Here is a 19,278-nt window from a genome sequence, read left to right as displayed (position 1 = left end):
CAGGACGTCCTGCACCTCAGGGCTCGGAGCAGGGGCGTCAGCCACCTGTGGGCTGAGACCTCTGGAACCCCACCCCCAGTGAGGCCCTTCCTCTATAATAGGTCCCATCAGGCCTTGTGGTCACAGTGGCAAAGAAGCTGCCGACGACCCCCAGGTCTGCGGAGCTCTCGACACGACTCCACTCACACGCGGAAGACGGGCCTAGACAGGCGGGCACCTCTTGGGACGAGAGGCCCAGTTCAGCCGAGTGGCCTGGCAGCTCCCCGGGGCCACGCAGGACTGAGGTGCCTCACGCAGGCGCGGAGCCCCTCTCGCTCAAGCACATCGCCCGCACCCTCTACCAGCCCAGACGGTCCTCTTGCACTGCGCCCGGCCTGGGCTGGGCCCTGCACACCGTGACAGTGCGGAGGGCCGAGGTGACCCCAGCCTCGGAGGGAGGAGGGGCTCGCCCACCTACCTTCGGATGTGCTGCTGCAGGTCGAAGTTTTTGGTGAAGGACTTGTCGCAGTAGGAGCACTTGAGCTGCTGAGCCTTGGGCTTCCCTGCAGCTGAAAGACATTGCCAGCAGGGGCTGGTGAGGCTGGGGCACCGCTGAGGGGACCGCCCCATCCCCCGGACCTGCGGCCACACAGCCCACACCCAGGAAGGCCACGTCCATGCACAGGCAGGGCGAGAGGCATGGGGGCTCCTCCCAGTGCCCCGGGAAAGCGCGTGCTCTGGCTGGAAAGCAGGACAGCACCCTCAAAGGCTCCCCTTGACCCGGGCTAAAATCCCAACTTTCCTATGGCCTCCAGCACCCGCACCCTCTGATTCTCCTCAATCTCTCAGCCCTCCACCCAGCTGCAGTGGACTCCTTACTAACCTTGAAAGACCTCAAGCAAGGTCCCATCTCTGGACCTATGCACCCGCAGGTCCCCTTGCACAGATACCCACAAGGCTGCTTCCTTCCCCTCCCCAGATGAACAGGTGGCATCATTTGGGCCGGGGCACTGGGGATTGAACTCAGGGGCGCTTAGCCACTGAGCTACATCCCCAGCTTTGTTTCATTGTTTATGTGGAGACAGGTCTGGCTGAGCTGCTTAGAGCCTCACTGAATTGCTGAGGCTAGCCTTGCCCTTGAGATCCTCCTGCTCAGCCTCCCCAGACTCTGGGGATTATAGGTGTGCGCCACTGCGCCCAGCCAGACGGCATCACTTCCCAGCCTCTCCCCAGCACCTGAATCACAGAACCCTGCTAATCTCCTTCCTAGAGTGACTCCCAGATATTTATTTCCTGTCTCGCTCTCCCAGTAAGCTCTGAGTAACTGAGGGCAAAGGCATCATGGGCCAAGATATGAGACCCCGGTGCCCGACGTGGAGCCTGGTGCTCGCAGGTCAACACATATTTGTGGAAGGAAAGAAAAGGAAAAATGGTTGACTGGAAAGCCTCTGGGAAATTCTCAGTATCTTTCCCTCCTTCTACCTCCTGCTTCTGTCACCCACCCCATACTCAGCACCTCCAAAAGGGTAACAGACACTACTACTTGTCTGACAGCCATTCTCTCCTTCTTCCCTCAAAAATTCCCTTACCTAATGGGAACATCAGTGCTCCTAGCTAAAGCAGACATTTCCCAGCTTCCTTTCCAGCTAGGTATGGCCATGTGACTAAGTTCTCACCAATTAGATGTAAGCAAAAGTCTCATACAGAACTTCTGGAAGCTGGGAGGTACCCCTTTTACCCTTCCTTTCTTCCTCCTTCTTACTGCCTGGAATATGAAATTGATGACTGGAGCTCCAGCAGCCATTTTAGATGATGAGGCACCCTGATAAATGAAGCCATGCTCTGGGGATAGAGGAACAGAAAGACAGAAGATACATGGGTGCCTGGTGACCACGTCACATGATCCCCAGATTGCCTGCTTCTGGTCTTGTTCTACCCAGGACAGAAAAGAAATTCCATCACTTTTTAAGTCACTTATTTTAGATTTTTCTATTACATACAACCAAAATTAATCCTAACCATTACAAAAGGGAAGACCAGAACCAAACAGCCTGCGGATAGGCTAATGCCAAGGGAAGATGCTCATGGCAGGCTGGGGGCCCACCTTCCGGGAGTCCACTGGCACCTTTAGCCCGTCTGGTCTTCAGTGTTGGTGGGGAGTCAAAGGTGGCCACTGTGCCCCCGGTGGCGCTGGTCATAGGGACAGCAGGGTTAGGTCCTTTTGGTTTGAATCCCTGTTTGCCAGGGCTGTACACCGGAGGTGTGGGGTACACTGGAGCCTCCACACACTGATTTGGCACCTAGAAAGACAGCACGTCAGGGAAAGAGCCTGGGGCAGGAGGGCCCCAGCCTCACCACCAGCCTCAATGGGGTTCAGACACCTGTCACTCCAAGACCCCCGGGAACTTCCAAAGCCTGGGGTCAAATCCGGGCTCTGCACTTACTATTGAAGTGGCCCTGGGTTTTAATCTCTCTGCCTCAGTTTCCTCCTCTGTAAAATGGGGCTCATCACAGCTCCCTCTCATGGGGTTGTGGTGAGAATTTAAAAAGGAGTAATTAAGAGCTTAGAGCAGAAGTCGGCATACATTAGGCACTCATAAACATGAGCTGTTATTAATGCCATTATAACGCCTTCTTTTTTTCCTTTTCAGTGCTGGGATTGAACCAGTGGGGGCACTTTACCACTGAGCCACATCTCCAGTCATTTTTTATTTTTTCATTTTTTATGTTCTATTTTGAGAGAGGGCCTTGCTAACTTGCTAAGGCTGGCTTCGAACTTGCAATCCTCCTGCCTCAGCCTCCTGAGCCACCAGGATCATAGAAGTGTGCCACCACACCCAGCTATTATTGCTCTTGGTGACAGATTTAGCACAAGAGAACAGGAAGCCAGAGGGCCCGTGTCCTCACAGCTGACTAACACCGCCAGACGCGCCAGTGACAGCCTCCGGTCAACTGGGAGCCGAGGCTGATGCCACAGAAAGCTGCTGAATGAATTCTAAGTCATTCACAAAACTGAGTTAACTAAGCCGGGATCATGACTGACACATTGTGAAGAACTCATCTGCATATCATTCATGGGTCTTTCTGGGATATTCTACCCAAAATGACACTTCCTATCCCTCTCTGCTTTATTTTTCTCCTTTCACTTACTGTTATCTGAAATTCTGAGCCAGGAATGGTGGCACATGCCTGTAGTCCCAGCAACTTGGGAGGTTGAGGCAGGAGGATTGCAAGGTTAAGGCCAGCTGCAGCCACTTAGCAAGGCCCTAAGCAATTTAGCAAGACATTGTCTCAAAAATAAAAAATAAAGGGCTGGGGTTTTGGCTCAGGGGTAGAACACTTACCTGGTATGTGTGAGGCACTAGGTTTAATCCCCAGCACCATATAAAAAAAACTAAATAAACAACATAAAGGTATTGAGGCCATCTACAATTAAAAATATTTTACAAAAAAATAAAAATAAAATAAAATTAAAAAGGCTGGGGATGAGGCTCAGTGGTAAAGAGCCCTGGGTTCAATCAATTAAAATCAGACATTTTTCCTGTTTGTCCAGCTTCATTCCACAGGGCAGGGAGTTCTGCTCCCTACTCCAGGCCCAGGCTCAGAGCCATGCTTGGCTCGAGCAGGTGTTTCATAATGGTCTGCTGAACGAGCGCACTCCCTGAGGCACTCAGTGGGCACCCGACAGGGCCCAGGCTCAGCCCGGAAATGCACCTCCCTCGACAGTGTGGTTTTGAACTTAAGACTAGGTTCTGCCCAGCAGCAGCTTCTGCGTGAGATCTGGATGCACAGTGGGGCAGAGAGCGCCTTGTCCGGCAGCCATGTGGGAGAGGGCGGGCTGTGCAAGTCACAAGCAAAGGAGCCGCTGGCCCCGCTCTAGGCGCCCCTGCTGCTCCCCAAGCCCCATGCCCCAGGCCTCGGGCAGCAGCAGACTCCACGCCCCACGGGCCCCTGGCATCAGGGCGCAGCGGCCACACCCTGGCTCCCTGGGCCGAGCTCTGACAGCGGGCCTGAAAACCAGTGGCGCTTCTGCAGCCCTTTCTCCAGCTCTGAAGACACCTACCTTCTGTATTAAATCCCTCTGCCAGAAACGCACAGTGTGGTGTGCACTTCCCTGATCGACCCTGATCAGGACTGCACTCGATCAATATCTGTGCCAGGCACGAATTCACCTATCACTCAAGGCCTTCCTGGGCAATCAGGTGACCACCACTGGGTCACGACATGCTGACTGTACCGTGGCCCCGACTCTTCCCTCCCTGGACCCACGCCTGTGCTGGACCTTTGCAGGGTGATTCTACAGCTCTTCCCACTGAGAAGCGGCATCAGGTCGGTCCCCTGAATCTAGGCTGGCCTCATAGCCTGCTGTGGCTGGGAGAAATGACTCGGGTCCTTACAGGTCTAAGCTTAGGGTGGCCTCAAGCATTTCTGTGTATTCGCCTCCATCACGGCCAGGAGAACCCACAGGGGGATGAGGGCCACAAAGAGCAGAGCTCAGTCTCATCCTTGTCCAGGCCATCCCAGGGCAGCTGACACCCAGCCAAGGTCAGCAGAGGTGCCTGGCCGACTGGCAATAGATAACTGATTCATCTCGCTTGTAAAAGAATGAGACAGTTATGCTGATAATTTGGGGGGGTCTTCTCCCCAGAGGCAAGTATCCTGACCGTTCTGACTGCCCCTGAGCAGGGCTAGTGTTTCTGCTCCCACCTCTACTTCATCCCACCTCCCCAGTCGCATTTTCCATTGGTGGCTGTGATGCTTCTATCGAGGTCCCGCTTTCTCCCACGATGCATCTCCCACGAGGGCTGGGGTGGATCTGGTTCAGTCCCCCACGGTACCACACCCCAGCACAGAGCCTGGCACACAGCCGGTGCTCAGGAAAGGCCTTGGCCATGCCCAGCTCCCGGCACCCCTCCCTGCCCTGGCTCACCTCCAGTGGCGGGTAGGGCTGCATCCCCAGGGCCTGGATCTCCACCGTCCCACTCCCAGCCATGGGCGCAGCAGCACTGTACACCTCCACCACGCCACTGCCACCAGGGTTGGGACGCCCGGGGGGGCCCAGGCTCTGGGGTGGGGGCGGCGGGGGTTGTGGGGGTGGAGGTGGTGGCAGAGGTGGTGGGGGTGGAGGAGGTGGCGGAGGCTGAGTGAGGTAGCTGGGCACAGAGTGCATGTTCAGGCTGCTCTGAAATCAGAAGCAAAGCAAAGCAAAGCATTAGAGCTGCTGGCTGCCACCAGCATCGACGAGGAAGACTGTGTACCTGCGCCTCCACAGGGGACGGGAACGACTCACAGGGACCTCAGAGGGCACAGGGAAACAAAGTCCCAGAAGAATTCTGAGGGGGGCATCAGCCTGGAGCCGCTATTCTTTTTTCTAAAGAACATCAGCAAAGCCGACCAGCATGTTGCCATCTTCAGGAGGCCTGTTTACAGGGCTGGATCTGACGGGCACCCGAGAACACAGCTTTGGACACTCCTGGCTGATAACGGCTGCTCTGCCCGCCAGCGGCACAGACCACACTGTGCCAGTACCAGCTCATCTAGACGCTTTGTACCAACAGTGTGGTTTACTGGGAGCATCTCCGCCCCTCCTGGGAGTCTGGAATTGGTGTCACGGTGGCCAGTCGCCTATGGGTACTAGAAAATCCCAAGGAGCCTCGGTGTATCTTCTAATATTTGGGGGCGGGAGGATTTAACTCAGGGACACTTTATGACTAAGCTACATCTGCAGAGACTTGAACTTGTGATCTCCTGCCTCATCCTCCCAAATCACTGGGATTACAGCACACCCAGCTGACAAGGGACACTTTTAAAAAACAAAAGCAGGAGTCAAAATAGCCAAACTGTGGCAGTTCCCTCACGGCAGTGGGGCTGGCCATGGGAGGCTGACAGGCCCCCTCAGCATGGAGAAGGCCGGCCCAAGCCCCCTTTTTTCTACAAGGTACTGAACACAGGCCTGGAGACAAGACCCAGTGAGACATGTGTAAGGTCTCCAGTTTGATCCTCAATACTACAAAGAAACACAAAGAACAAAGCAAAAAAAAGACCCTTTGAGAAGCCTGTGGCCTCCTTACCTGCACAGGCGGGGGCCCCTGGGGCATGGGCTGGTCCAGGGACGTGAAGGCGGACATGGCGGACATGAGCACGTCATCGCTCACCAAGATGTTGCCTTGCACCAGGGTCTGGATCAATGGGGACGGGGGCACTGTGATGTACGTGGAGATCTGAGCAGTAAGAGAGACAGACAGACAGGAAGGGATGTGTGAACACGTCTGAGGCTCTGCAGGGAAGCTGAGGGAAAGATCCAGGTTCCCGAGTCCCACAGACCCGACCGTGTGACCCTGGCCCTCCACCTCTCCGCTCAGTCCTCCCCAAAGCAGAATAACAGACACCTCTCTGCAAAGTACAAGCCTCTGATCCAGCAATAACACTTCCGGTTTCTAGACCAGGGAACTGTTCACATGCTGCACAGGGAGCCCAGGTGAGAGGCTCCCATGAGCCTTGATTCTTTACCACTAAGCCACACCCCTGGCCCTTTTTCTTTTTTGAGACATGGTCTTGCCAAGTTGCTGAGGCTGGCTTTGAACTTGCTATCCCCCTGCCTCAGCCTCCCCAGTCATTGGGATGACAGTGTATGCCACTGGGCCAGCCACACAGCCTTGTTTCCAACAATGGAAAATTAAATAATGTCCACCAATGGGGGAATGACCACAGGCCTGGGGCTGGAGCACTTGCCTAGCATGCGTGAGGCACTGAGTTTGATCCTCAGCACTACATAAAAAGAAATAAATAAAATAAAGGTATAATTCTTTTTAAAAAATAACATCATATTCCTGGAATAGAATACTGTATGGCATAAAAAATAAAATTGCATATAATACGAAGATTATGTGTTTTTATTTTTTAAAAAATCTAAAACAATAGCATATGATTCCTTAGTTACTTAAATAAAATATTTGAATGTACCTTAGATCATGAAGGATATCTGCCAACAGCTACCTGGGGGCAGGGGAGAGGAGCAGCACCAAACGAGTCTTGATTTGTACCCTTCTAACTTTCAAAAGGTACAAGGGGGCTGGGGCTGTAGCTCAGTGGCAGAGCGCTTGCCTCACTCGTGTGAGGCACTGGGTTTGATCCTCAGCACCACACAAAAATAAATTAATAGACAAAGATATTGTGTCCATCAACAACTAAAAAATACTTTAAAAAGAGAAAGTAGGAGGCAAGGCCTGTATTACCAGCAAAGGTACAAATCAATAAAAATTAAAATATCATGCTTACAATAGTGAGGGGGACAGGCAGATCTTACAAGAAAGCGTCAAACTGGCTGGGTGCGGTGGCACATGCCTGTAATCCCAGCAGCTTGGGAGGCTGAAGCAGGAGGATCGCAAGTTCAAAGGCAGCTTCAGCAACTTAGTGAGGCCCTAAGCAGCTTAGTGAGACCCTGTCTCTAAATAAAATACAAAAAAGGGCTGGGGATATGGCTCAGTGGTTAAGTACTGGGTTCAATTCCTGGTGCCAAAATAATAATAATAATAAATTTTTAAAAGTAAATAAATAAAATAAAATAAAAAACGTTGTCGATAGAGCAAAAAAGGGGGGGGGGGGGCGGCGCACCAGGACGTCCTTGCTCTAGAACCATGTTCCAGCCTGCCCTCCTTCTGACCTCGGCCTTGGGGTCTGCCCCCCTCTTCAGGTCCCAGAGCTCGTCCAGGTGAACTCCTAATACCCTGCTAAAATACTCTCCTGGTAGCTTTCCCACTTTGGACGATGCAACTCCAACTCAAGTCACCCTTGACTCCTCTTTATGTCACATTCCTCACTAAACTGGCCTACACACCCTTTTGTTAACACCTTCAAAATATTTCCCAAGTCTCCTTCTAACCCCTTCCTCAGGCACCACCCTGGTGCAGCGCACCACCCACTGCCTGGAGCTGCCGTCACACTGCCTCCTGGCTTTGCTCTCCTACCTGTCAGAGTCTATGACAGTAGCTGGAGAGACCTGGTTAGAGCGTAAGTCAGACTACACCCCTCTGCTGCTCAAAGCTTTCCGGCACTTCCCATCTCACTCCAGGTGAAGCCCACAAGGCCAACCCACCTGCCAGGCCCCTCTTGTGGGCCCTGTCACCCTCCGTCTTCCTCACCCTCCAGCTGCTGTCCCCTCCTTGTACCTGGAATGACCTGGCATACTTCTGCCTTAGGTTTTTGTACCTGCTGATCCCTCCACGTGGAACTCTCTTCCCCTCACCTCTTTGGATCTCTGCTCACATATCACCTTTCCACAGAGCCCTTCCCCAGGTACCACTCTGCCTTGGCGTCCCCTAGCTCCGCACTCAACACGCTGAAGGAAGTACAGCTTCATGTATTTGTTTGCATACTACCCGTGTCACTCAGCTCCACAAGGGCAGTGACCTGATCTATTTTATCCACTGATCTACCTCCTGGGCCCAGCAGTGCCCGACACACAGTAGGTGCTTGGAAAGATCTGCTGGGACAGATGTGGTGGCGCACAGCTGTCATCCCAGCTAAACTCTGGCAGCTAAAGCAGGAGGATGGCAAGCTCAGCCTGGGCGACAGCAAGACCTAGCTTAAAAAAAAAAGCTGGGAGGATAAATGAGTGAATGAATACCTGGCGATTGGCAGGAGGCGGGGCCTGCTGGACTGTGGCAGGCGCTGCTGGAGGCGTGTAGATGCTGTTTGTGGCCAGCGAGACGGTGGCCAGGGCAGGGGCGTTCCCCTGGCACTGTTCTCGCTTGTGGGTCATAAAGGCTGGCAGCGAGTTGAACTGCTTCTTGCACTTTCCGCAGAGAAAGACATCCTCATCATCTAAGGGTCATACCCAGATGCAGGAAGGGACCGTAGAGGGATTAAGTAATGGGAAAAAAAGCAAGATTAAGTCAGGGGCATTATGGTGAAGAGCAGGAGACTGCAGAACAGAGAGAACAGCAACTCTGGACAGCATTCGCGATTTGTTAAGTGTGTCGAACATCAACCGGGAGCTTTCTGGGAGCTACACAGGCTCCTGTGGGAAGAGCCAGCCATGTGCAGCTAGGTAGCAAACCATTAGACACCAGGAAATAATAGAGTGGGCACAGTTCAAAGTTGAGAATTTCAGATTTTTTTTTTCTTTTTTGGTACCAGGGATTTAATACAGGAGTGCTTAAGCACTGAGCCACATCCCCTGCCCTTTTTTGTATTTTATTTAGAGACAGGGTCTCACTGAGTTGCTTAGGGCCTTTTCGGAGGCTGGCTTTGAACTCACGATCCTCCTGCCTCAGTTTCCCAGACCCCTGAGATTACAGGCTTGTGCCATTGCACCCAGCTAGGAATCTTTATCCTGCCTGAATTTATTCCTCTGTCTCCAAATGGACCAGGTGAGCACACTGCCCGCTGCTGAGCTGCTTCTCTTAGAACAACTCATTCTGCAAGGCTCACCTCCTCCAGGAAGGCTTAGCCAGAGTTCCTTCCTTTGGGTTCACCTCTCATATATTAGCTTTCTCATCATCACCAAACTGTGAATCCCCTAAGGGAAAGAAATGTGTCTTCTTTATCACCACAGCTGAGATATCTTCTGGACACTTAGGTCCTCAACGGATGTTTGCTGAATAAATGAAAAGTTAATTGAGCCAGGCATGGTGACACATAATAATCCCAGCAGCTTGGATCACAGGTTCGAAGCCAGCCTCAGTAACTTAGTAAGGCTATAAAGAACTCTGTGGGACCCTGTCTCCAAATAAAAAAATAAAACAGGCTGGGATGTGGCTTAGTGGTTAAGTGTCCCTGGGTTCAATCTCCACTACAAAAAAAGGAAGGAAAGAAGGAAGGAAGGAAGGAAGGAAGGAAGGAAGGAAGGAAGGAAGGAAGGAAGGAAGGAAGGAAAAATTAGTGTGAAATATGGCTTCCTAGTTAAAGGTGTGAGTGAGTGACAGACATGCTTCCCAGCCTGCCTTGTAGCAGCATGTCATGTGACTGAATTCTGACCAACAGAATGACAGCAGAATGTACTGTATGTGCAACTTCCCCTTAAAAGGAAACGGCATGATTTCCACTTCTTTCTTTCTTCCCTTTGTGTTGGCCGGGAGGTGGCGACCACAGTAAGAGCTGGGTGGGGCAGCCACCCTGGACTGCACGTGAGGACAGCAGACCCACAGAAAGAAATCACCACTCACCTCAAATGCCCACCAGGGCTTCACCCAACAGAGAGATAAATTTAATCTTCTAAAAACCATAAGAAACTTTCCTTTCTCATCTACAACAGTTGAAACCAAGTCCCGAGTACTCTCATAAGGTTCCTATGACATAGGACAATTATCCCCATTTAACAGACATGGAAACCCACGCATAGGGAGGTTGATTCACTTGGCCAGGGCCACAGAGCCAGGGACTATGGACACAAAATTCAAACCAGGTTTTTATCCTTTTGTCCCGAGAGTGCTTCCTAAGTGCTTAAGAATGTTTGTGGAAGAAATAAATGAACACGCAGTCTCACATAAGGACTTGCAACAGAGTTTTGCCCTGTGTCTTAGGGACTTGGTCTTTAAATTGAAGACATTCATGTTCAGCCTATTCTTTCTGGAGAGTTGAGAAACAACTTCCAGAGAAAATGAAAAGCATTGCCCAGCATCGGGCTCCCACAGCCACTAAGTGAGAGAGCGTTCTCAGAGCTACGAGAGAAGGCCTGAATAAACCTGAAGGTCCAGGCTGGAGGGTGGGAGACAGGGTTCAGATTCCCAGGGACATCCTGGGGACCCAGTGACAGTTTACTCCCTCGCCCCCTCAGGAGCTCTACGTGCTCTTCCTAAGCTCGGAGCCACTGACTCTCCACTGGTGGGCAGAGCAGATACTCACCCAATGGCTGGATGGCAGGGGGCGCACTGACACTCTGGCCTGTTGGATCAGGGACTGCTCCTTGGCCATCCAACAGTGACTGGACGGCCAGAACAGTCTGATTGTCCATTCCTGAAAAAGACAACACGGGCTCTGAGGAAAGTGGGCCCAGACCTTGCTGTCTTCATCCTCCCAGACCCACTGCAACACCAGGGTAGAGACAGCTGGCAGCGCCCAGTAGATGTTCCCTCCTACTGCCCTGTAACAGATCCCAAGATTTGCTGGGCACGGTGGCACACATCTGTAATGCCAGCAGCTCGGGAGGCTGAGGCAAGAGGACTGAGAGTTCAAAGCCAGCCTTAGCAAAAGTGAGACACTAAGCAACTCAGTGAGCCCCTGTCTCTAAAGAAAATAAAAAATAGGGCTGGGGAGGGGGCTCAGCGGTTAAGCACCCCTGGGTTTAATCCCTGGTGAGAGAGAGAGAGAGAGAGAAAGATCGATCTGGAAAGATTCTGGGCCTGTGAGGAGCCTGTACCTGCCATCCTCACACCGCAAACTGACTTCCACTGGATTCTCCCATGAAACAAACAATGTTCCAGCCTCTTTCCGTCACTGCTAGTTTGGGTTCCTCTCTTACTGATGGCTACCTCTAATCCTAAACCGTGGAGCCCCTCTGGAAATCTTTCTCACCCAGGCCCCATATCTCACAAGTCTGTCTGCATCCGGGCACCCTTGCCCTCTTTGTTCCCATCTGTCTTCCCTTCACTATCTGCTGAAGGCTGTCCTGCTCTTAATCTACCTACCTTCCAATCCTCCTGCTCCAGGGGGACTTAAGCTCCCACCTACCACCAAAGACCACCTGGCAGCATCCAGACACGCCATAGAACACTTCCTTCTTGGCTCCAGGCACCACCCTTCCAAGGTCTCCTCCTCCTTTCTGGGGACTTGCTGTAGTTTGGATACGGAATATCCCCCAAAGCCTCGTGTGTTGAAGGCGTGGTCCCCAGTACAGCAACAGTCAGAGGTGGGGCTTTGGGAAGTGATTGGATCATGAAGGTCTCATCTCATTAACAGACTAACCTCTGATGGGTTCATGCTTGAATGGACTACTGGAAAGGGGTGGAAACTAGGAGGTGGGGCCTGGTGGGAGGAAGTGCGTCCTTGGGGACATGCTCTGCAAAGCATACATTCTTGACCCTGGCCCTCCCTGCCAAGATGTGGTGAGGCAATGTTCTGCCTTATCACAGGCCCACAGCAATGGGGCCAGCTGTCTAGGGACTGAAACCTCTGAAACCATGAGCCGAAATAATCTTTCACCCTTTAAGCTGTTTATCTCAGGCATTTCATCATAGTTATAAAAAGCCGTCTAGCACACATCTCCTTTCCTCTCCGGTCTGCTCCCTAAACATTGCTATTTCCAGAGGTTCCTTCTGCCTCTGGACTCTTTCCTATCCTGTCCCTGAGCAGGATGCAAAACAGTGTTTTAGAATCTGGGTACAAATCTATACATGAATGTCCACAGAACTTTTACTCATGATTTTAAAAATCTGGAAACATTTCAGAAGACCCTCCAGTGGACGAATGGTTAAACTGGATCATCCATACCATGAAATATTCAGCAATAGGAAAAAACTAGCCACGCACAAGGGCACACACCTATTATCCCAGTGGCTCGGGAGGCTGAGGCAGGAGGATTGCAAGTTCAAAGCCAGCCTCAGCAAAAGTGAGGTGTTAGGCAACTCAGTGAGATCCTGTCTCTAAATAAAATACAAAATAGGGCTGAGGGTGTGGCTCAGTGGTCAAGTGCCCTGAGTTCAATCCTTAGTTACCCCTCCTCAGAAAAGAAAAGGAACAAGCTATTGATAGCCACAACAACTTGATTCAACCTTCAACTGAGATGTGTGGGAAAAAAAGCAAGTCTCAAAGGTTATATATTCTACAATTCCATTTATAGGATGTTCTTTTGTGAGTGTGTGGGTGCTGGGGACTGAACCCAGGGCCTTGCACATACTAGGCAAGTGCTCTGCCAGTGAGCTACACCCCAGCCCTATAATATTCTTTAAATGACAAAACTTTAGAAACAGAACAGATTAGCAGTTGCCAGGGATCAAGGATGATGTGAATGGAGGAAGGATTTGTGGTGTGGCTAGAAAAGGAAAACACCTGGTAGTGACAGAACTGTTTTGTGTTGACTGACAGTGATACTCTCCAGTGTTACAAGATGTTACCATTGGGGGAGACTGGGTATAGGATATAGGGGATCATTCTATTATTTTTTAATTGGTGCATTATAATTATAAATAATAGTGGGATTCAACTGGGTGTGGGGACACACACCAATAATCTCAGAGACTGTGGAGGCTGAGAGAAGATAGAAAGTTTCAGTCCAGCCTAAACAACTTAGCAAGACCCTATCTCAAAATAAAAAAATACAGAAGGTCTGAGGTTACAGCTCAGTGGTAGAGGGTCCCTGGGTTCAATCCCCAGTACCACACACATACAGAACAGAGCACCACTCCCAAAATGCCTCTTGGGCACCCCTTCATTCTTTCCTTACCTACTGCTCCCTCCTCCACTTTCTGGACTTTTGGCAAACCTAGCTACCAAATTTGTCTCAGATCCACTCTTTCAATCCCCTCAGCTGTCCCCTGGCCGGGGCCACCATCAGTTCTCAGCTGACAACCTGGGCAGAGTCCTCACTCACCTCCCAAGAGCCACTGTGGCCCCCTCCAGTCTGTTCCCGCAGAGGCCATGGTGAACTTTATAAAACATACATTAGCTTGTGCGGCTCCCCTGCTGAAAATCTTTTCTTAGCTCCACACTGATCCCAAGATAAAGTTCAGAAGCTTCATCAAACCAATGGAAGCCTCTTCTCTAGCTGCTCCCCTGCATGAGAAACCAAGGGAGAGCTTTGCAAATGCAGTTCCCACTGCCTGGGTCATTCAGATGACCCTCTCCCCTGGATCTTCAGGCCTGCTGCCCTTCCCTCGCCCAGCAGGCATGGTGATGTCCTAGGGGCTGATTTCTCTTTTACTTATTCATTTATATTTTGGTGTTGGGAACTGAACCCAGAGCTTGTGCATGACCCTCCTCTACCACAAGCTCTAGTCCCAGCTGATTTCTCTTTTAATTTCTTCTTTATTCAATACACAAGTTAGTTCTTGTAATTATCATTCTAATAGTGCAGATGAAAGAGAAAGGCCTCACTCCATCTTCTTATCCTCCCGCACAGAACCCCCACTGACCCTCACCCTTCACATCCATCACCCCTATTTTCTTCATTTTGCACAAATGGCCAGCTGAGATCTCCTTTCACCATCTACCTTTTCTAGAATTCTATCATTTCTACAATTGCTTGTTCTATGTCTCTCTCCACCACAACCACTAGACTGGGGGTGCGGATGGGGAGTGTGTCTGGCTCAATGACTACTCTTGAAATTGAACCCCCCTCCATGGTGAGAACTCTTAAACGTCCAAGAAGTAAAGCAAGTGGCCCAGATTTCCAAGGGAGGTGCAGGACTCAAAGTCTCCTCCCGCCACCCACCCCACCTCACCCCACCCCAGCCCCACCAGCCCAATCCTCTTTGCATTCTAGCCGACTACTCATCATTCTAGGGTGTGTATTTCCCCCAGGGTCTACTGTGTGCCCTGGTCCGGGGTAGCTAAGGCCCTTGCCCGCTGATGCCAGCAGGTGCACATGGAGGCGCTCCAAGCTTGCTGTATCTGAAGCCTCCGATTCTCTGACGCTAAGAACCACTCTCCATTCTGGGATTCTGCAGATCACAGGGCAGTCAGTGGGCACCCAGTATTTACAGCTTGGATCTGAGAGCAACGCGTCCCGCCAGGCACACGCCGGCGGGCATCGTGTGTTGCTCTGAGTGTGCAACACTCGGTACCCCAGCAGGGCACACGCGGAAGAAGCCCAGGTGTGCGGGCTTGGGTCTGTGAGCTTGCACACCGATGGCGCCTCTCCCTTGCCAGTCTGCATATAAGGGACTACGTGCCAGCACGAGGCACAGTTCGCACAGGGAAGCTCTTCGTGGGCAGGGCGCTGGCCCAGCCGCCCAAGCCCTGGCGCCGTTCAGCGGCTCCTGCACCGCGTCCCTCCGCGCCCGGGTCCTGCGGAGCAGCGGCGCGGCCCGGCTGTTCCCGCCGGGACACCCCTCCCGCGCCGGCCCGAGGCCCTGAGGCTGGAGCTGTTCCGGGCCCGCGGCCCCCTCCCCGCTGGACCAGCTCTCGACGGCTGTTCCGGGACCGGTGCCCCCGCCAGGCCTCGGCTCCCGCGGCTGTTCCGGTCCCGCTGCGCCCTCCCCGCCGGACCGCGGCTCCGCTCGCCTGCGCCCCTCCCGCCCGCGGCTGTTCCGGGCCCCGCGCCCTCCGCCCCGAGGCCGCCGCGCGCCCTGGGCCCGGCGCTGCGAGGGCGCGGCGGGAGGGGGCGCAGCGCGGAACAGCCGCCTCCGCAGGCCCCGTAGCTGCTCACCCTCCAGGGCCTCGAAGATCGCCTGCGCCATCTTGGAGCCGCCGCCGCCGCCGCGGGAGCCCAAGCGGGGCTACGCGAGCATTGTGGGAGCAGCGGCGGCGGCGGGGTGGGGCCGCCAGAGGGCGCCCGAGAGCCGCCGCCGAGCCCCGGCCCCCGCACCCGGCCACTGCTGGCGGACCCCAGCGTCCCTGGGTTCCCGCATCTCGCCCCGGCGACGCAGTGTCCGGCGCCTCCGGGTCCCATCCCCACCTCCCTGGAGGACCTCAGTGGGCCGCGCCCACGGGACCCTCCCGCCCTGTTATCTGAACCACTCACCAGACCAGACCCCCCACCGGCACCCCAACCCGCTCCCATCCCAACTTTGCAACACCAGCTCACGCGGACCACTCGACTCTTGTCACAAGGACTCCCGCAAACCCCAACTGGGCGACCCAGGTTCCACCCCTTGTCACAGACTTCCCTCCCGCCGAAGCCCCCATCTTTGCCCACCACCGGTCTCTCCTCGTGCAACTTCCCACCACTGCCTGGGCTTAATCAGGGCAGCAGAATAGAATAGACTTTATGATTGCTGTATGTATATAGGTGACTCTATGGCCAGTGTGATTCTGCAGTCTGTACAATCAGAAAAATGAGAAATTATACTCCAATGATACAAATGTATGAATTGCCAAGATCATTGTAATGTCATGTGTAGATAATAAAAAATAAATTAAAAAATAAAAAGCTTGTGAAACTGAAAAAAAAAAAAAACTCCTATCACCTCAGATTCCTCCATGGCTGAAGACCCCTCCCATTTCCACCTTTTGGGGGCCTCCTAGTTTCCTTTCCTATGGATCCATTCCCAGGGACTCCCATTTTCTTTTTGCTTTTTTGAAACAGGGTCTTGCTGGATTGCTGAGGGTCTCCCTAAATTTCCTAGGCTGGCCTCAAACTTGAGATCCTCCTGCCTCAGCCTCCTGAGTAGCTGGGATTACGGGGACACACTATGCCCTGCTAGAGACCCTATTTTTGACACATAAATCCCCAGTGCTCAGCCAGTCACTCCCAGCCCAGCCTCACAAAGGTCCAATCAGGTCTCACAGGGACCCTCCCACCTACCTCTCTCTGTGTCTCCCCGCCAAATTCATATTTCTCTCTCTCTCTCTCTTTCTCTCTCTCTCTCTCTATCTCACACACACACACACACACACACACACACACACCCTCACCCTCTATACAACCAAATTCTCTTAGCTCTAAAAATTCACTGATCTTTCCCATGAAGGAGTGGGAGAAAACAGACATTCAATCTTTTTTTTTTTTTTTTTAATATTTTTTAGTTGTTAATGAACCTTTATTTTATTTATTTATATGTGGTGCTGAGGATCATGGAATCATAGTCTAGCAGGCGAGATAGGCTGTAAACAGTGCCCAGTGCCTCAAACATGCTAGGCAAGCGTTCTACCACTGACATTCAATCTTAAAAATCATTATTTTTTTTTAGCGGGGCACAGTGGCTCAGGAGGCTGAGGCAGCAGGATCTCGAGTTCAAACCCAGCCTCAGCCACAGTGAGGTGTTGAGCAATTAATTCAGTGAGACCCTGTTTCTAAATAAAATAGGAAATAGGGCTGGGGATGTGGCTCAGTGGTTGAATGCCCCTGAGTTTAATCCCTGGTTCCAAAAATAAGATTAATTTTAATTTTTTTTTAATGGTTCTGGGGATGGAACCCAGGTCCCTGGCGCTTGCTAGGGAAGTGCTCTGCCTGGTGCTGTGCTGAGGTGCATCCCCAGCCCATCTACTTTCATTCTGCAGACCCCCAAACCACTACATACAGATCCCCTAAGGAGGGTGTGTGGCTCAGTGGTAGAACACTGCACAGTATGTGTGAAGCCCTGGGTTCAATCCCCAGCACCCAAATAAATTAATAAATACATTTATCCTAAAAATTAAGCCATATTCATTCAAAGCTTCTCCCCTTGTGGAATGCTGCCAGTTCACTGTTCTGATGACTTGCTGCACAGACCCTCTGTTATCCACCACCCAAGACTCATTTCTACCAATGAACTCCCCACCCTGCTCTGAATCACCCCTGTTCCCCCACTACTGCCACCACCCCCTCCATTCCCCCTTGCACATGAGCCCTGAGCAAATCTCTCCCACAGAAAACCCCCTCTTCTAGACTCTATACCTGGCTCCTTTCCTGGGAAACTTGAGACCCAGGGCCTACCCTATTGCCTCTCGGGTAGGAGTAAGAGCAGGGTTCCCTCTTCGTATAACTTTATTATTATTATTATTATTCAAGTAATAATATATCCACATTCATTTTTTTAAAATCGTGGACGTCTACTATGTGCTGTACTGTTCTAAATGCTGGGGCCACATCCCTGACAAAAAGACAAAAATCCTTGCCTTTATGGAATCATAGTCTAGCAGGTGAGATAGGCTGTAAACCAGAGAGAGAGGTTCTGTGACTTTGATTTTTTCTGAGAGAAAGCGAGGCTGTTTCAATGAGGGTGATCAGGAAGGGCCTCTCTGAGGAGATGGACCTGAGAAATGAGCTGGAGTCAGCTATACGCAGAGAGAACACGAAGATCAGAGCGGACACTGGGGTGGGCTCAGTGGTAGAGCACTCACCTGGCAGGTGTGAGGACTGGATTCCATCCTCAGCACCACATAAAAATAATCACACAAGATAAAGGTATGTGCCCATCTACAACTAGAAAAAATATATTTTAAAAAAGAAAAGAAAGGCAGAGGGGGCAGGTGCAGTGCCTTAGGCCTGCTGGAATCCCAGCTACATGGAGACTGAGCACAGAGGATCAAAAGTTTGAGGTCAGCCTGGGCAACTTAGCGAGCCATTGTCTCAAAATAAAAAATAAAAAATGGGGCTGGGGTGGTAGCTCAGTGGTAGAGCGCTCACCTAGCATGCATGAGGCACTGGGTTCGATCCTCAGCACACATAAATGTAAAATAAAGATATTGTGTCCACCTAAAACTAAAAAAATAAATGTTAAAAATAAATAAATAAAAAGTAAAAAATGCTGGGGATTGGACTGTGGCTGTGGCTCAGTGGTAGAGCCCTTGCCTAGCCTGCGTGAGACACTGGGTTCGATCCTCGGCACCACATAAAAATAAACAGATAAAATAAAGGCATTCTGTTCACCTACAACTACAAAATTTTTTTTTTTTAAATGCTGAGGATGGAGGCTGGGGTTGTGGCTTAGTGAGAGAGCACTTGCATAGCCTGTGTGAGGCACTGAATAAAATAAAGTCATTGTGTCCTTCCACAACTAAAAATTACAAAAGAAGAAGAAGAAGATTCCACTCACACAAAGCAACACAAAACATGGTGGTTTTCCAACATGCACATAGTATATTTTGATCACAGCATATTTAAAATTTATTTTTATATATTTATTTTACAGTAGAATGCATTTTGACATATTGTAGACAAATAGAGCACAACTTCTCATTCCCCTGGCTGTGCATGGTGCAGAGTCACTCTAGCAGTGTAATCATACATGTATATAGGAGCACTGCAGTGAACTGCCCACTAAAACTATCAGCAAGCACCTGGTGGAGGAGGCCTCCATAGGTAAGTGGCACCTTTATAACATCTGGTATCCGGTTAAGGGAGATCTCTTCTGATGACAGAGAGGTGGCCTGGCAAGGCTCACATATACTCCTGTCCGAACAGTAACGAGAAATCGTTCTGTCCTCTGTTCTGTTCTGTAGGGAATTCCTCTGGAAGGGTAGAGAGGTACCGAGGGGCACGCACGCGCTCCTACCCGGAACTTTAGCAAGACGTTGCATTGCATACGTTTTTTGTTTGTTTGTTTTTGGGCCTTTTGTTGTGTGATTTCTGTGGTAAAAACTTAAGGATGTTGGACGTGAAAATGGGTAACAAAGCAAGTAAGCCTGACACCCCTTTGGACTGTGTTTTAAGGAACTGCGATGAACTTTACCCCCCTTTGTTAAGCAGGAGGAGAGAAGCCCCTAGCTGGCTGCTGGAGC

General features: G+C 51.4%; 1 protein-coding gene across 1 annotated transcript in view; it reads right to left on the bottom strand.

The window, feature by feature from the left end:
* Znf341 (zinc finger protein 341) overlaps positions 1-15,347 on the bottom strand; it is a 40,113-nt gene extending 24,766 nt beyond the window's left edge. The window contains exons 1-7 of the mRNA XM_076849055.1: positions 15,284-15,347; positions 10,825-10,935; positions 8,606-8,802; positions 6,051-6,200; positions 4,910-5,161; positions 2,084-2,279; positions 458-548 (exon numbers count right to left, since the gene is read on the bottom strand). Coding sequence (XP_076705170.1) covers positions 458-548; positions 2,084-2,279; positions 4,910-5,161; positions 6,051-6,200; positions 8,606-8,802; positions 10,825-10,935; positions 15,284-15,314 — 1,028 coding nt within the window. The 5' untranslated portion in view covers positions 15,315-15,347. The remainder of the gene's footprint in view (positions 1-457; positions 549-2,083; positions 2,280-4,909; positions 5,162-6,050; positions 6,201-8,605; positions 8,803-10,824; positions 10,936-15,283) is intronic.
* Positions 15,348-19,278: the final 3,931 nt, after the last annotated feature.

This window comes from Callospermophilus lateralis, chromosome 3, assembly GCF_048772815.1.
Source record: "Callospermophilus lateralis isolate mCalLat2 chromosome 3, mCalLat2.hap1, whole genome shotgun sequence".
Classification (NCBI taxonomy): domain Eukaryota; kingdom Metazoa; phylum Chordata; class Mammalia; order Rodentia; family Sciuridae; genus Callospermophilus; species Callospermophilus lateralis.
The sequence above is the reverse complement of the archived record's forward strand: the minus strand, read 5'-3'. Positions and strand labels throughout refer to the sequence as shown.